This window comes from Pristiophorus japonicus, chromosome 9, assembly GCF_044704955.1.
Source record: "Pristiophorus japonicus isolate sPriJap1 chromosome 9, sPriJap1.hap1, whole genome shotgun sequence".
Lineage (NCBI taxonomy): Eukaryota > Metazoa > Chordata > Chondrichthyes > Pristiophoridae > Pristiophorus > Pristiophorus japonicus.
This window is the reverse complement of record NC_091985.1, coordinates 20,480,206-20,497,294: the sequence shown is the minus strand read 5'-3', so window position 1 is coordinate 20,497,294 and position 17,089 is coordinate 20,480,206. Positions and strand designations below refer to the sequence as shown.

General features: G+C 43.3%; 1 protein-coding gene across 1 annotated transcript in view; it reads right to left on the bottom strand.

Moving 5' to 3' along the window:
• Positions 1-607: 607 nt before the first annotated feature.
• LOC139272958 (mitogen-activated protein kinase kinase kinase 21-like) overlaps positions 608-17,089 on the bottom strand; it is a 119,591-nt gene continuing 103,109 nt past the window's right edge. Inside the window, exons 7-10 of the mRNA XM_070889130.1 lie at positions 15,112-15,265; positions 13,564-13,664; positions 9,165-9,920; positions 608-8,440 (exon numbers count right to left, since the gene is read on the bottom strand). Of these exons, the coding sequence (XP_070745231.1) occupies positions 8,004-8,440; positions 9,165-9,920; positions 13,564-13,664; positions 15,112-15,265 (1,448 nt within the window). The 3' untranslated portion in view covers positions 608-8,003. The remainder of the gene's footprint in view (positions 8,441-9,164; positions 9,921-13,563; positions 13,665-15,111; positions 15,266-17,089) is intronic.

Below are 17,089 nucleotides of genomic sequence, written 5' to 3'. Positions count from 1 at the left end.
CTTGGCCAATCCACTTCTAAACACAGATTTAATTATTCCAACTAGTTGGTCTCCTGAACTATAGTAGTTTAATGTCTTGCCCAAAAGATATCTCCCTCAGTAGTGCATGGAAGTGCCAGCCTCTATCATATGCTCAAGGTGCCACCCACAGAACCATGGCTGACTCTATACCACAAGAGGGATTATTCACATCTGCCTTGACCATCCAACCAGATGTTGTCCTCAAGAAAATGGACTTAAAGCAACCACGTTTCATTTATCATTAGAGGCAGAGAGGTTGTTTCCATGGGTCGGGGAGCCAATTTAAAACAGAGTTGAGAAGGAATTTCTTCTGAGGGTTGTGAATCTGTGGAATTCTCTGCCCAGGGAAACAGTTGAGGCTAGCTCATTGAATGTATTCAAATCACAAATTTTTAACCATTAAGGGTTATGGGGAGCAGGTGGGTAAGTGGAGTGGGCTAGATGGCCTACTCCTGTTCCTAGTTCTTATACCCATAAGGCCATTGTGTCTCTGCCAGTTTATGAAACAATTCCAGTCCCTCCCTCTCCCCATAGTCCTGTATCTTCCTCCACAGAACCATAGTAAATATCAAAAGACTACAACAGCTTACTGAAAAACTGGGTTTTTATTAAAACTGATATGCATCTGGTGGCCAAACAAAGTGCCAGAATTCTCTCTGTACAGCACAATTATCTCGTACAAATAATCTCTTTCGCAGAAAGTGATGCACTGATTTTCCTCGACAGTACCGTGGGTGCCAACTACGACTTAAAATACAAAAACAAGTTATAGCTACAGAAAAATATGCAGTAGTACACACATCCATTGTAGATTTGTACTGTAACAGTGTTAACACTCGATTCCAAAGAGCACCCACGATACAAGTAAAACTGACCAGCCGATTCTACTGTCCAATTATATCCATCCCACCTGTGCTAACTGCTTACACAATCCACTCAAAGAATACGCCCATCACTATTTAAATACCTTTCCTTTAAGGCAAAACATACATGGGTATGTTGACCACACTTGGTGTGTGCAGCTGTGTATTGTAATGTAGAAACCCAACATTAGAAGTGAAAGAGTTACAAATTACACTGCAAATGTTGTAGGCTGTTTAACCCAAATACTTTGCAGTATTTTTATTATTTTAGCATTTAAAAAAAACTTTTTTGGGAACGTGAAATCAGTTTAACTCAGTCGAAGTCAATCAGGGTATGCACACAGCAATGTGGCAGCTGAATATAGGGTCCTTCAATACAACAGTATATTCTAACATTTACTCTATTGTCTATGAGCAGTAACGTGCAATAATCGAAGCTTCACCCAACACAGTATCCTTTTTCAATCAATTACAAACATCAGTGGGCTGTTTGTTCTGATCCACCGTATTTAATGCAAAATAGACTTTAAGGCACAAAAACAATGTAGTTATACATCAACCGTTCACACCAGCCCAGCATCAGGCAGGAGTAACACCCATAGCAGTTTGCAAGAGTTTAAAAAAAGTGTAGTTAATACTGTATTGCTTTAGTCTTAGCATTTAAAAAGGTAATTTATTTTACTCCAATTGTTGAGAAGGGAGGGAGGAAATTGAGGTTTAGATATTAATAGCAATGCCCGGTTTTCTCCCGCCCCACCCAAGAGATGTTCTTTGAAGTAGATGAGCAGAAGGCGGTGAAAAGGTGATGAAACACAATACATGGATTCTGATTGGAGTGGGGTCAATGGGCCAAATGACATCCCCTTACTCCAACTTTATGTTCATGGATGAGAAAAGGCTTCCCCATGCAGTGGAAGGATGCATTATTGCCCACTTGGCAGTAGTGTCTGGCTAGAAGGGGGAGAATGTAAAGGGGTGCTGGGGATTTCCAGTGGTGGTGGGAGGGGAAGAAATTGTATTAGAATTTTAGCGAGAGAGCCAGTAACTTGCTCTTGCATTGCTAGCGCGCACCTAATTTTTTAGTTATATTCAGCATTAGCATTAAGTTAGAAATCAGACTGCCGATCTGGGGAAATCTCTCATTTGTATCTGAAAGGCAGGCGATAATAAAATAGGGATCAGACGTCCCATTAATAAATCTGTTTTAATTCAAGCTGTTAATGTTTCATACCACTATATTTAATTCAAAATAGGAATGTCAGTTATTTTCTTAAGGCATTAGCTCGGTGTATGTTACTGTAGTACTGTGTGGAGCATTATCAGACTGCCTTGTTCCCTACTCAGACACCATTGTAAACACTTGATATAGATTTAAAACAAATTAAAATCCAATACATAAGTCCACTGCTTTCCAGTAATAACTTAGTTTAAAAAAAAATGCATTTTGTGAGTGACCTCAACAGCAATACAATCTTCAGTTTCTCTGTCCTGTTGAAAACAGATACATTCAAACATAATTCATTGTATAGGGAAACACGCTGGCTTCAGGGAGTTATCTTACATTTTTAACACAGTTAGCGAAGATCTCGTATTATTTGCTTCTACATTGCCAGAGTTCTAGTGTAGCGCAAGATAACTTCTAAGATGGAGAATTTCACTTTGAAATTGTCTCAAATGGGATGGGGATGGGCAACGGAAGTCTCATTTCCACAAGAGAGTGAATATGCTGGAGCTAGATTTGTTCTAGCCAGTGCCTAGAGACGAATAGAAAATCCAAGACATATCAAAAGGACATTATAATCAAGTAGAATTTTCACTCCCCTTCGCAGGACACTGCAGGAGATCCTTCTTTTGTTTCGGCTTGGAATTACTGGCCACACCAAAACTCTCCTGCACTTCACCAATATAACTACCCCATGAGCACCAGATACTAATCATCCCATTTGAATACTGAACAGGGACTTGGCTGAAGGACACCCTTATTATAACTATGGGATTTTAACTGAGGATGACTGGATAATGTAAATGTTGATAGACTGGACTAATGCCCAAGCCTCGATGAGGGGAAAATTAGGTTTAAAGGGGGAAAGAAAAGGAACGGGGAAAGGGCAGGGGAGTGGGACTCGTCGGCACGGCTTCAAAGGGCCGAAATAGCCACCTTCCGTACTGTAACCATTCTATGAATGAAATGTTAAGACAAAGTAGCCTCTTCCCCAGCTCTCAAGTAGGCACTGACTCTTCCTGGGGTATAACTCCCACAGGTACCAGCTGCCCCCTGGTATCTTGCATGTGTGAGTATACACAGGCTGGTTAAACACACAGGGTACAGCAGCCAAACCAGATTGTGTTCTCTCCCCATGTCTACACGTGAACTCAGTTACCCCTCGCAGCTGGGAGAATCCCATAATATGGATTATATATATATATATTTTTTATATATATATATATATTTTAAAACTATCATAAATCATTTTGCTCTTATTAAAATTAGGTTCCTTATCCAGGAAGGACATTTAAAATGGATGGTACTGATGTATTTATTGTATAGTTTACACGTGGTTAGATTCAGACAATTAACATTGAATCATTGTGCCTTCTTTGTTCCCCCTTCAATCTCAAAATTAGAGCTAGGCCAATCCAGAGAGAAATCAGGAAGCTCCTTTTTCACCCAAAGGGTAGTGGAAATAAGGAACAGTCTCCCCCAAAAGACTGCGGATGCTGGGATCGACCAATTTTTATTAGGTATTTTATATGGATTAGCAACTTTATGGATCAATGTTGGATTAACAGAGTTGAGGTACAGATCAGCTGTGATCTGATCAAATGACAGAGCAGGCCCTCTCCTGTTCCCATGTTCCTATGATTGATCGTGTACATTATAAGTAAAGGAGATTTCACTTCACCCAAAGTAAACAGTGGCACTGATCAAAGATCAACAATTCTGGTTTCCATGGTTTGTTTATGTTTAGGTTAAACCGTTCAACAGAATTAGTTTCTGCAATTCTTGTTCTGTTAAGACAGGATTCATTATGAAATGAGATTTTCATTTTTGTTTTTAAAAATAAGGACTTTCATTCCAAAAAAGATACGTTTAGACGAGGGAAACAAAATGGGCTATACACGTACTCTGATGCTGAACTTCTCAAAAAGGACTCCCATTAGCCTTTGCTGGGATTCAGCATGGGCCAAGCCTGCTTGGCAAAATATAAAACAAGTTCTTATTTAATACCTAAGATTTTACATAAATATTATTCAAAGTCTCAAACTGCAGTAAAAATACAACTAAACAAATATATAAAGCAGCATCTTCAAGTGAAAAGACCTTTGACAGATGATTTACATAGTGGTACAAATAGCTTCCTTATTTTACTGAAAAATCATCGCACAAATATATTGTATGATTCGAGTAGCAAAAGTCAATCAGTCTCTCTCTCAATGTACAGTAATTAATGCTTTTAAAATAAAAACTAAGATTGTATTTGAACAGAGGTAAAAGGTGATGATATTCCATCAACAATCAGTTATTTCAATAAGCTTAGCTAGTTTTAAAGTACACAATAACACTGGCAAGATGAATCAGTTGGATTACAGGTCCGAATGTTCCATTTTCTACATAAAAGTTTAGTACTTATTGGACAACTTAAGTCATAAAAAATGACATCCTCTGAAAAAAGTTCACCCTTATGAAACTCTGAATCATCACTGGATCCTCTTGCTTTTCCCTGATTATTACTGGCCGCTGGTATACGTACAAAAAGGTTTAATTTAAAACACAATGATTCTTGCAACAACAAAAACCAGGCACAATCAGCAGGGGTACAAAGTCCTCCCACTGATCCCTTTTTCCTTTAACTTGTGAGGAACTGTACCCTTAGTGACCCATTTCAAACTCAAACCGCTGCTGTAATACCATAATTTAATTTTAGAAATATTACAACGGCTGGAGCGTTACAACAGCCCGCACGCACATAGATGCTTTTACTGTGGTATGAACCATGGTCTCAGACAAAGGGACCTGGAAACGGCCCCCATGCAGGTCATCTCCTGAAATAAAAACTCACTCTCCTGGGAAATCGGAGTGTGTGTGTGTTGGGGGGGTGGGGGGTGAGAAAAGAGGAGAATTTCTTCTGATTGCACTGAGTTACTGAACCCTACACCCTGTCTGCAACTCTGGCACTGAGCATGCTGGCACACCGAAGCAGCTCAGCGCGTCTACAGGGCTGTAGAGGGAGCTCAGGAGGCAAAAGAATATGAACATAGATCGCTAAAATTTGGCAGCGACGTCAACTGGCCGCTGCTGTGATGTAAAATGCCTGTTAACTCAGCAAATTCAGTATAAATCCAACCATAAACAAAGAAACATTAGTATAAGAAGAAATAATTAGACATTTGAAAGGTACAACACCTCACAAATGTTTATGATTTTACATGCCCTGCACTAAAAAAAGATGCGGATTTAGCTAATTCCAGAGTTTTGCTGCATTTGATACTGGAAACTAAGGACTTGCCTTTACTCAGTATCGTGGAATGTAATATTTACTTATAATTCAGCTCTTGGTTGTGAGATAACCAAAGTTAACCATCTACCAAAAGAAAATTAGAAACATCTTCAAAATGAGTAATTTTCTTCGAATAACTGCTTCACATCAACATGAAAACCATACAACTTTGTGAGGGATTGTAGCTGTAAAAAGGACTTGGGAGCGATAGTTGATTAGATGCTTTTAGGGTACAGTTAGTGTCAAGCAAAAATCAATAAGGCAAACTGGGTGATGGGGCGCATCAAGAGAACACTGGGTTACAAGTCAGAACAAATTAAATACAATCAGTCAAATCTATGATAGCCACAGCTATACAGTACAAAAGAAATCAAGTGTTTCAAGTGGTCAGTAGACCTGTAAAAATGAAATTTTCAGCATTCAGACTATATTTGACACACTAACTTTTTGAGAAGGCTTGTCACACATGTTGAGAACTAGCAGCAGAATATTTTAAATATGCTATTAGTGGACCATTGAAGCCTGGATAGAATAAGTCAATAAGAAGGCAGGCTAGTGGAAACCAAAGATGAAGTGATTCACACTCGACAAGCTTTTCACACAAGTCTTCGTCGCCATTTTTTTGCTCTCAAAACAAATTGAGGAAGCGCTGTAAAAACAGTTGACCATCAACTAATTCCAGTGTTTGAGTGGTTTTTACTTAGTTTTCTAAAGGTTAAATTGCAGTTTAAAAAATATCCGTGGCGGTGGAGTTTTATGACCTTATACTAATGTACATAATCTGAGCTACAATTTTCTGAAATTTAACTTCTAAAATTAGTGAGCCATTAATCCCAGTCATTTCATTTAAATGATAGCCTTCTTAAATCATTTCAGAAACGGTTATAGTTCTCAGAAATGATTCAACATTAAGACTTCAGATCTAAGTGGCAATGTCTACAGTATAGTTCCTTTTCCAAATAGTTCTATTTAATGGTCAAATTTGAAAGTACATATATTATTGCAACAGAACCTTAAAACAGTATCCCTTTTGTTTGTTTACACAGTGCAAGTTACAGCCTTGGTTTGGCCCTCTCCGCTCATCCTTTCTTGAAGGTGATGCCTCCCTCACTGGCCCCTTCTATTACCTCAGACAAATTGCCACAACTCATGCGCGAGCAAGCCTTGACAGTTAGTGCTAGTAGGCCATTTGACTGCAAGGATAATTCTGTCCTCAACATAAAAAGGAGTTTGCCATACAGCCTCTCAAGCCTACTCTACCATTTACTACGATCATGGCCAATCCGATCATGGACTCAGGTCCATTTCCCTGCCCCTTATTGGCTAAAAAAACTTCTATCTCTGTCTTACATTTATTCAATTACCCAGCTTCCACAGCTCTGAGGCAGCAAATTCCAGATTTACAACCCTCGGAGAAGAAATTCCTCCTCAATGTCCACGGCAAGGGTCTGCTATATAGTGATCACGAGTGCAAAGGCAGGGGTGCTGCAGTCCATTGTAGCACCCCTAACTGCTACGCCGCCCGAGATCAGCGAACTCAGCACAGACGAGGGGCATTCTGGGGCATTCCCACGGTTCACGCAATGGAACCGCTACACATGCGCCATTGTGGGGGGCTTTGTGATTTATGTAAAAAAAATACATTCATTCACAATCTGCGCAATATGGCTGCTTCACCAGCTTTCAGATTGAACTTGCATAGTGACCAATGTTCCCGCCAAGCTGTGCAGTCATCTGCAAGGATCCTCTCAGGCCGCTCACTGGCTTTTACATTGTAAATGCCACACGTGTGCAGAAATTGAAAGGGACCGTGCATTAAAAAAAACAGACCGTGCAGCTTACAGGGAACATTGATGGTGACTACCACGAAAACCTTGGAGCAAGGTAGCTCATTTTTGGCATTTGAGAAGGTAACTATGTGGAAACCACAGTAAAAAGGATACTGTCGCTACACAACTGTTTTGACTTTGCCAGAGAAAAATAAAAATTAAGATCGCGAGCTAGAAGAGAACATCAAGTCAATATACATGTATGGAGAGTGTCAAAGTTCTTCGACCACAGTAAAGAAAGCATTCAATGCATAAAAGACTAATCAAGTTTTTGCAGACAGACAACCCAAAAAACCCAACTAGCCTTGCAATTTAAATATGCAACCGGCATGCTGTAATGACCGCAGATGAAATTTTGTTGCTGTTCAAAAATATTCAAAATGCAATATACCACGGGCCAAAGCAAAACTGATCCTCCAGTTTCACGTGCAGTAAATTGATCGAGTTTGCAACAAGATGCACTTCCTTTCCCCAAAATCTGAGACCTAGAGCTAGGTGCAGGATAAACAGTCCTTCTGTACCAGAGACCCAAGATCAAATCCAGCTCGGATCCAGGACGCAAGGGTGAGCTGGTAATGGAGAGTTTAGTGAGATGACATTCTTCATCTGTTCTGATCAGATGGGACCCCATGGGCCTACAGTTAAAAAAAAAGCGCCACACAATACCTAGAAAGAAAGTTACATTCTGTTCACATTTTTTCCCCGAACAAGGTTCATTGCATTCATATAATTACTCTCCCAAATAAAACAAAGGGAACATTTGCATGGTGCGGTTTCCAAGGCAGTGAGGGCTAAGACAGAAACTCCTTCTCCAGTTCCAAGCCACTTGTTCTGCTCGGCTTGGATTCACTTCTGCAGAGGGGCACTGTGCCATCCTGGCTTTGGCCTTCCATGTCCATGTCGAGTAGAGAGCAGGCACCAAAAGGCAAACTGGGTCGACGCTCGGCAGTGAGGAGTACGTCCAAACTAGGTGCCGTGGCATCGCCTGCACCTTCTGGGGACTCGGTTTGACTGATCGAGTGAGACACAAGTCGCCAGGGGTCTGTTCTGATTCGGGGCATGGAAGGCCGAGGCCGAGGCACCATGTCCCCGGATTTTGGTCTCTCGGGCGTCGCGTCCCTTTTTGGGGTTCTCCGTCTTGCAGACGCTGGGTACATGGTTTTGGGATCTGGAAGACGTGGGAACTCTGATGATTCTCTGCGTGGACTGGAGTCGGCAACTCCATTAGCTAAGAGAAATTAACAGGAAAAAAAGATCAATGGTTTCATATTCATCTGAAAGGAGTAAGATTCTGCATCCAAATAAATAGCAACAATTGTACAATGCAATGAAGTCAACAAGCTAACTTTTGTGGCTACATCAGGCTGGCACATAATCGAGAGAATACCCCAAAAATGAAAATCATACCGCCTAATAAATAGGACAACGGTTCTGGAAATAGTTAGTACTTCACAGCACCAAAGCCTCTTTCCATGTCGTGCAATAGCACTCATAACATGACCCATGGAGATTTGTAGCCCACCTCCCCTTTGTGACTCTCACCATATGTGCTGTTCCTCATAACTCTAGCCCTGCAGTCATTGCCTTGCGAGCAATGGTGGCTGTTGCCTCATTCAGTGTTATTCTCTTTCCTTTTCTTGCTCTCCAGCAAGAGAAGACAAGGGTATGTGTCTTACAGGTTTCTCAGGTTCCATACAAGTGACAGAGCTCGACTGAATTGCGACAGTTTAATAGAATATTGGTCCTACGGGGGAGGTTTCTGTGCCTCTTCCGGTGAGAGACGTACCCTGGCCTCCGGTTGGTAACTGGCCTAGTGGTGCGACTGAAATCAGGTGCGGAGTGGGGAATTCCAGGCCCAAATCGACATCCCCTCACTCATGATGCAGCCTTCCAGAGAGTGGCCCCCGAGCAAGACACCTGATTGGGATTGTGGCCATTGACAAAAAACTTACTGGCTGGGCTTCCTTCAGATGGCATCTGGTGGGTGACATAGTGTTTAGCAGCTCCCTTTGCTGGCACTGCACGGGACTCTCTGAGCATCACAGAAACAGGCGCATCAGCATCCGACAAAGGCGACCCGTCCAGATTCCCGTGTGTTCCGTTTACAGAACTGTTCAAAGGATTGTCAGTCAAGAATTCTGGTTTGTGGATGACCCTGTCGGGAGTGAGGGGCGTGTCGCTGTCCGACCGGAGCAAGGACCTTGTGGAATTACATTCGGATATGGAAGACATTGACAAGAGATTAACAGCGTGCGAGTTCAGCGAGGGAATGTTTGTCTCGTCCTTTTTGGAGACTGCCCTGTTCGGAGGACTTGTGCTTCTGCGGAACCTGCTGGTTCTCTGAAAGAGGCTCTCCCTTTTCTTCTTCTCCTCCTTGACCTCAATTTCCTCTGAACCCTGTGATTTGTTCACTTCTCGGACGTCAAACCCCAAGGCCACAGATGCAAGCAGCACAGCACACCCGTACAGCACCATGTCAGTTTTCTTCCTCTGATTTAACCGCTTCAGGCTGTTTGTGGGAGTGACCTGCGGGGTGCTGTTGGCTGAACTGACGGGCGTCGCCTCCTCCTGACTTTCACTGCCGCCATCTCCCTCTCCCTGATGATCTTTACGAAGAGGTAGATCAATATACACCTGATTAGGTAATTTGGACTGCTTTGGTCGGTTTTCGTAGTCTTCAGCTGCTCGTGTCTGCTCAGAAGCGCTCCCTGTGGATAAGACAATGGAACAGTTCAGTACCTCCACCAGCACCGGTTATAAACCAACACTGAGGTTAAAAGGCACGTGTTTACAAAAAGAGAGATCAAGGGCTGTGGATGCTCATTTGTTGAGTATATTCAGAACAGATCGATAGATTTTTGAATGTTAAGGGAATCAAGGGGATGGTGCAGGAAGGTGGAATTGAGGTAGAAGATCAGCCACGATCTTATTGGCAGAGAAGGCTCGAGGTGCCAAATGGCCTACTCCTGCTCTGATCATCTGGAACATTTTCTTGAGACGCAAGCACAAATTTGAGTGGGGGGGGGCGGGAAGAAAGGGAGAGAAATTCTCTCCTCATTCAGTTCCTCACTGGACATGTGCACATTTAACTGGCTACTGATTAGGAGTATGAACCCTGGCTGATTGCTGGGGTGTCGAGGTCCCAACTGGGCTTAATCTAAATCAACACAGTCCTGGGATCTAACCTCAGAAATTCAGATCAGTTCTACACCGGACAATGACTTTATATATCAGGCCGTCAGGGGCACTGGATCTCTGAATGCGAGATCATTTGAAAGCTGAACTATTTGCCGAGTGCAAGTACCCTTAAAAAGAAATAATTTGCATTTATATTTATCTCTTTGCGATCAATGGCTGCGATCCAGTTATAATGAACGGCGTGATCATCTGGAACATTTTCTTGAGACGAGTGCCCAAATTTAAGGTCAACGCTGGGCCTAAATCTATACATCCTCCCAGGGAATACACATTTCTTTCCTTGGCTTAAAATATATACTAAAGTATGGGAACATGGAAAACAAACTCTTTCATCTGCTTCCCCACATGACATAGAGGGTCTATCCGGCCATACAAACCATACGAAGTTCAATTGCCAAGACTGCGCTGTGTTAGCTGATTTCAGCCAAGGCTATTGAGGGAGTGCAGCGAAGGTTCACCAGACTGATTCCTGGGATGGCAGGACTGACATATGAAGAAAGACTGGATCAACTAGACTCATATTCACTGGAATTTAGAAAAATGAGAGGGGATCTCATAGAAACATATAACATTCTGATGGGATTGGACAGGTTAGATGCAGGAAGAATGTTCCCAATGTTGGGGAAGTCCAGAACCAGGGGTCTCAGTCTAAGGATAAGGGGTAAGCCATTTAGGACCAAGATGAGGAGAAACTTCTTCACTCAGAGAATTGTGAACTTGTGGAATTCTCTACCACAGAAAGTTGTTGAGGCCAGTTCGTTAGATATACTAAAAAGGAAGTTAGATGTGGCCCTTATGGCTAAAGGGATCAAAGGGTATGGAGAGAAAGCAGGAATGGGGTACTGAAGTTGCATGATCAGCCATGATCATATTGAATGGTGGTGCAGGCTCGAAGGACCGAATGGCCTGCTCCTGCACCTATTTTCTGTTTCTAAGGCTGTTGTAGGGACAATACAATTGGTTCCAGTGACCCCAGGCTAAGGCGGTCAGATAGCCTGCTCCTCACATGGACGGACAGATATCAGCTAAAGAAAAGGTTGGGCTGAATCGTGATTTGCCTCTGCCATGTAGTCAACCTTCAAGGCTCAGAATTTTTAATTAAAAAAAATTCATTCACGGGATGTGGGCATCGGTGACCAGGCCAGCATTTATTGCCCATCCCGAGGTGAACTGCCTTCTTGAACCGCTGCAATCCGTGTGGTGAAGGTACTCTCACAGTGCTGTTAGGGAAGGAGTTGCAGGATTTTGACCCCAGCGATGAAGGAACGGTGATGTATTTACAAGTCAGGAAGGTGTGTGACTTGGAGGGGAATTTGGAGATGATGGTGTTCCCATGCGCCTGCTTCCCTTGTCCTTCTAGGTGGTAGATTTCACGGGTTTGGGAGGTGCTGCTGGAGAAGCCGTGGCGAGTTGCTGATATGAATAATGACCACTTGGGTGAGATACCAGAGGGTCTCAACGTTCAGGTAACCATATGATCATGAACAGGAGCAGGAAGACTGTGAGATTTCCCCTTTCCTAGCCCAGCAACACTATCGGTACTTGTACCTCCTCCAACATGAAATCAACAAACTCATGTGAACTAAAGCTGGTCTGGTACCCTGTCATCTCCCTACATTGGTTTAATTCTCAAAACATTATCTACTGTCACACCAATGAATTTCCTTGACCATCCGTGCCCATCTTTCCCAGAACTCCATGTTTGAATCCCTCCAATCTAGTTTCCACTCCTACCACAGTACCAAAAGGGCTCTTATTAAAATCACAAATGACATCCTTTATGACTGTGACAAAGGTAAACCATCCCTCCTTGTCCTTCTCGACTGGACTGCAGCCTTTGACATGGCTGACCACACTATCCTCCTCCAATGCTTCACCATCATCCAGCTGGGTGGGACTGCACTTGCCTGGTTCCATTCTTATCTATCTAATCATAGCCAGAGAATCGCTTGCAATGGCTTCACTACCCACTGCTGCAACGTTACCTCTGGTGTCCTCAAGGATCTGTCTTTGGCCCCCTCCTGCTTCTCATCTATATGCTGCCCCTTGGCGACATCATCCAAAAACATGGTGTCAGTTTCCACTTGTATGCTGATGACACCCAGCTCTACCTCACCACCATTTCTCTCAATCCCTCCATGGTCTCTAAATTCACACACTGCTTGCCTGACATTGAGTACTAGATGAGCAGAAATCTTCTTCAATTAAATATTGGGACGACCGAAGTCATTGTTTTCGGTCCCCGCCACAAACACCTTTCCCTAGCCACCAATTCCATCCCTCTCGCTAGCATCTGTCTGAGGCTGAACTAGACTGTTCGCAACCTTGATGTCATATTTCACCCTGAAATGAGCTTCCGACCACATATCCGCGGTATAACTCAGATGGCCTATTTCCACTTCCGTAACATCGCCCGTCAACGACCCTGCCTCAGCTCATCTGCTGCTGAAACTCTCATCCATGCCTTGGTTATCTCTAAACTCGACTATTCCAATGCACTGCTGGCTGGCCTCCCACATTCTACTCTATATAAACTTGGTCATCTAAAACGCAGCTGCCCATGTCCTAACTCACACCAAGTCCCGTTCACCCAACACTCCTGTGCTCGCTGATCTGCCTTGGATCCCAGTTAAGCAATGATTTCAATATTCTCATCCTGGTTTTCAAATCCCTCTACTGCCTCGCCCCCCCCCCCCCATATCTCTAATCTCCTTCACCGCCCCCCCCACACCCCTCCCCCAGCCCCTCCGAGATATCTGCCAACCTCAAATTCTGTCCTCTTGGGTATCCCTGATTTTAATCGCTTAAACCATCGGTGGCTGTGCCTTCAGCTGCCGAGGGCCTAAGCTCTGGAACTCCCTCCCTAAACCTCTCTACCTCTCTTTCCTCCTTTACGATGGTCTTTAAAACCTACCTCTTTGACTAAGCTTTTGGTCATCTGCCCTAATTTCTCCTTATAAGGCTCGGCGTCAATTTATTTGTCTCATAATACTCCTGTGAAGCCCCTTGGGATGTTTTACTAGATTAAAGATGCTATATAAATACAAGTTGTTGTTGTTGACTAGACTAAAAGCAGCTGGTTAAGCTGCAAATGGAACCACAATAGATGTGGAATAAAAGGCATTTAATAATAATATAGGTCAAAATTCATACCCTGGTCTGCAACATTTGCAAAAACTGAGGTTAGAGGTAAAGTTGGAGTCTTCAATAAACTTGTAGACCATGGATTGTTGCCGTCTGACAAAGGTCTTGTCCTAAAATTTAAAACAAAAATCATTTGGATATTAAGGGAATCAAGGGATTATGGGGATAGTGCAGGAAAGTGAAGTTGAGGTAGAAGATCAGCCATGATCTTATTGAATGGCGGAGCAGGCTCGAGGGGCCGAATGGCCTACTCCTGCTCTTAATTCTTATGTTCTTATTTTATATCATCATACATCTGTGTTCTACTTTTGCTCCCTAGCGATCCAACATGTACAGTAAAAGAGAAGAGCATCCAGGCCTGGAGCTGATCAGGCAGCCATGCACACAGCCTCTTCTGAGAAAAGAGTCATCAAAAAGGAAAATGATGCATTCTTCAACAATTATCACTCAGCAGCCCTGGTTCGCTACAGGGTGAGTTATATGCATGTTCACAGACCAGGAACACTGGTTCTCCTCAGGTTCACAGACCAGGAACACTGTCTTCCCAGTTAGTTACATACAGTTTCATAGCACAATAGGGCAAAGATAACCCATTTGGATACCATTATAAGTTTAAAAAAAAATTCCTGCTTGACCTGCCAATTTTCTCCTTCATTCTTATGTCCTGAAAGTGATCCACAGGCATGCTCCGGTACCTTACTCAAGCGGCTTGTCTCACCGATGAGGCTAGGTAGTGATTGTTAGCAGCTGGTATGAATGATGGGGGCATCGCAACCGAGTCTCATTTAATCTTCGCCGAATGCCAAACAGATTGCCAGCCAAGGATGGGAAGCTTGCCTAATTTCTCCTCTTTAACCCAGGGGTGCTGAGGCCCATTACAATCATAGAATCTTATAGCACAGAAGGAGGCCGGCTCTTTGGTAGTGCTTTCCAATTAATCCCAGTCCCCTGCTCTTTGCCCATAGCCTTATAAATATTTTTCCTTAAAGTAGCACTTATATAGCATTCCTGTTATCACCACTTCACTGATCACCAGCTAATTCAGCAGACCATAGATCCAACAGGGTCTTCCTAGTCTCTATGGCTCAGGTTAACATTCTTTAAATCAGCTGAGTGGGACACGAAGGGAGGTCGGGGGGGGGGGCGGAAAGAGAGGAGAGAGCGAGGGCAAGATGGGCAGGGAGCGATGGGGAGCTGGAGGAGAAGAAAGGAAGTGGGGGGGGGGGGGGTTAGAGGAGAGGAGGTGGGAGGGAGGGTGGAGATGAAAAGGAGGTTGGGGGGTGGGGGTGGAGAAGAGAGAGGGGTGGGGGCGTGGATTGATTCAGCATGGGTTCCCATTCCTGTTCTACCATCTTTGCTAAGAGGTGAGTGAACATCGGGCAAATGTGGGTTCAGGCACAACTGTGACGCCCTCCACAGTCAAATAGTTGGGCAACATTCAGTTTAACCTCACAAATGAAGAACGGCTACTGGAGGACTACCAGTGGACTCCCCAGAATTGGATCGTAACATAATAATGAGTGAGTGGGGAAACAAAGCCCAACTTGCAGCTCTCACCTTTCCTCACAACTGGCTCGCTCCTTGGTTTGCATAGAACTGGGTCCCCAAGTCCGCCCTTTCTTCTTGCAAGCTTTCTGCACTTCTTCGTCATAATCTTCATGTCGGTAGACTGTGCTTTTACCCCAGGTTCTATTGCTCTCATCAAGGGTAACTGTACAAAACAGAGTCAGAACACTAAATGTGTTACAAGTAATGCAAGAGTCTTCAGAATATGGACTTACCCCCTTGCAGGGTTACAGCAATTGTCAGCTGGATTTAAAATCAAATGGAAAACAAAACGAAAAAAAAAAAGGCCGAGAGACAGCCAGGCGACACAGAAAGCAACAGCGCATCATCAAGGCCACCAAATCCCAGCAGAAAAGATCCTAAAAGTCAAAGCACTTTGCTTCGGTGTTTGCTAAATAGATCCGAGAGCCAAAGAGAAACGGCCAAATTCCAGCAGCAAGCCGATGGGCGACAGGAGCAGAACCCGCTGAAGAGAGGAAAAGATGGATCGGTTTGTCGATTGACAGACAGGCAGATTTAATCTTAAATGCACTGTTCAGTAGTGACTGCCTAGAGTCAGGCTGTCAAAATACGAAAGCATTCACTTCAAAAGAAGTGAAGTCGAGGATGAAGAAAGGTCAGCTCATTCAACCCATTCGTCTTGTATTAACTTTCAGCATGGTATCTAATTGGACTTTGATTAACCCCAATGTTTTTAATCTCTATTACCTTGCTTGGCAGTTCATTCTAAGCTTTCATTACCCTTCAAGGGGGTTGGAGAAACAGACGGTCTATAATGTCTATAATCTACAACTATTAAAATAATCAGACCATATGAAGCAGCACAGAGCAAAGAGAGAGAGGAATTTAAAATAAAACTTGAGTCATTAATATTGATGACATTTGGTTTTGTTTCGTTTTTCCTCTTTGCGTGGATAATTCCTGTGTTTGACTCCAGAGTTGGGAGCACATAGGCCTTGGGCTCGATGGCCTTCGGCAATGAATTAACTTACCATTAGATAGCCAGCTACTGCAAAGCAGGGTGACCTGACATCCAAGGACTGGAGAGGGGGAAGGAAGGGAAAGCAGTGTCATCTAGCACCTTGACAGAGGTGAGGGGAGGCATGTTGAACTATTCGCTTAAACGGAGAATCTAACATGCCCCAATGAAAGCCAGTTAGCTCATTACAAGCCAACAACTTCAGACTGCACATGGGATGGGGGTTTTTGACTGTGTGCCAATGGAAATACAAATCAGGAGAGATGTAAAACAGTTGACGATTGACTCGTTTTACATTTTACTATTGCACAGTCAAAATGGCCCCCATGGTCACTAAAGCGAATGTACAAACACATCGGAAACATTAGGTGACCGACAGAATTTGTTTGCTTGCTTTAGGAGGGTCACCACTGAACAGTACATTATGAAGTACCAAGAAGATTTATTGCCTGCTGATGATTTAACACAAAAATCTTGCCTTTTGTCTTAGCCCTACTGAGGGATTTGCTTGCACATTCACTCGCGATATCCACATCCTGTTGGTATACATATATGCTGTTGCGGTGGCCGCTGGAATTGGCAGCATCGGTTTTGGAGCTCACTGAGAAAAATAAACAAAATGGGGGAGGATGGGGGAGGGGAAAAAGCTGTCCATTTTAGTTTAAGTACACAATTGTTTGTGACTCTATTATTTGTGTGCAGATATTGTTGAGAAAAGGTATTTAGAAAGGCAATTTATGATAACCACTGGTAACAAAAGCAATACACCACTCAAGTTACTTTGCGACACTTTTTGTTGCCAATCTTGTCCCTTTCTCTAAAAGGCCCAGACTCTGGCTTACAGTCCCACAGGCACCAGCAGTTCTCTGCTACCTCTTCTAAGTTCAGTGAGTCTAGATAATATATCACAGTGGGGGGTATTCTGTTATGGAAGCCCAGCCCGATACCCATCCTCCCACATACTTTCCAGTAGGAGTCAGTACCATTAGT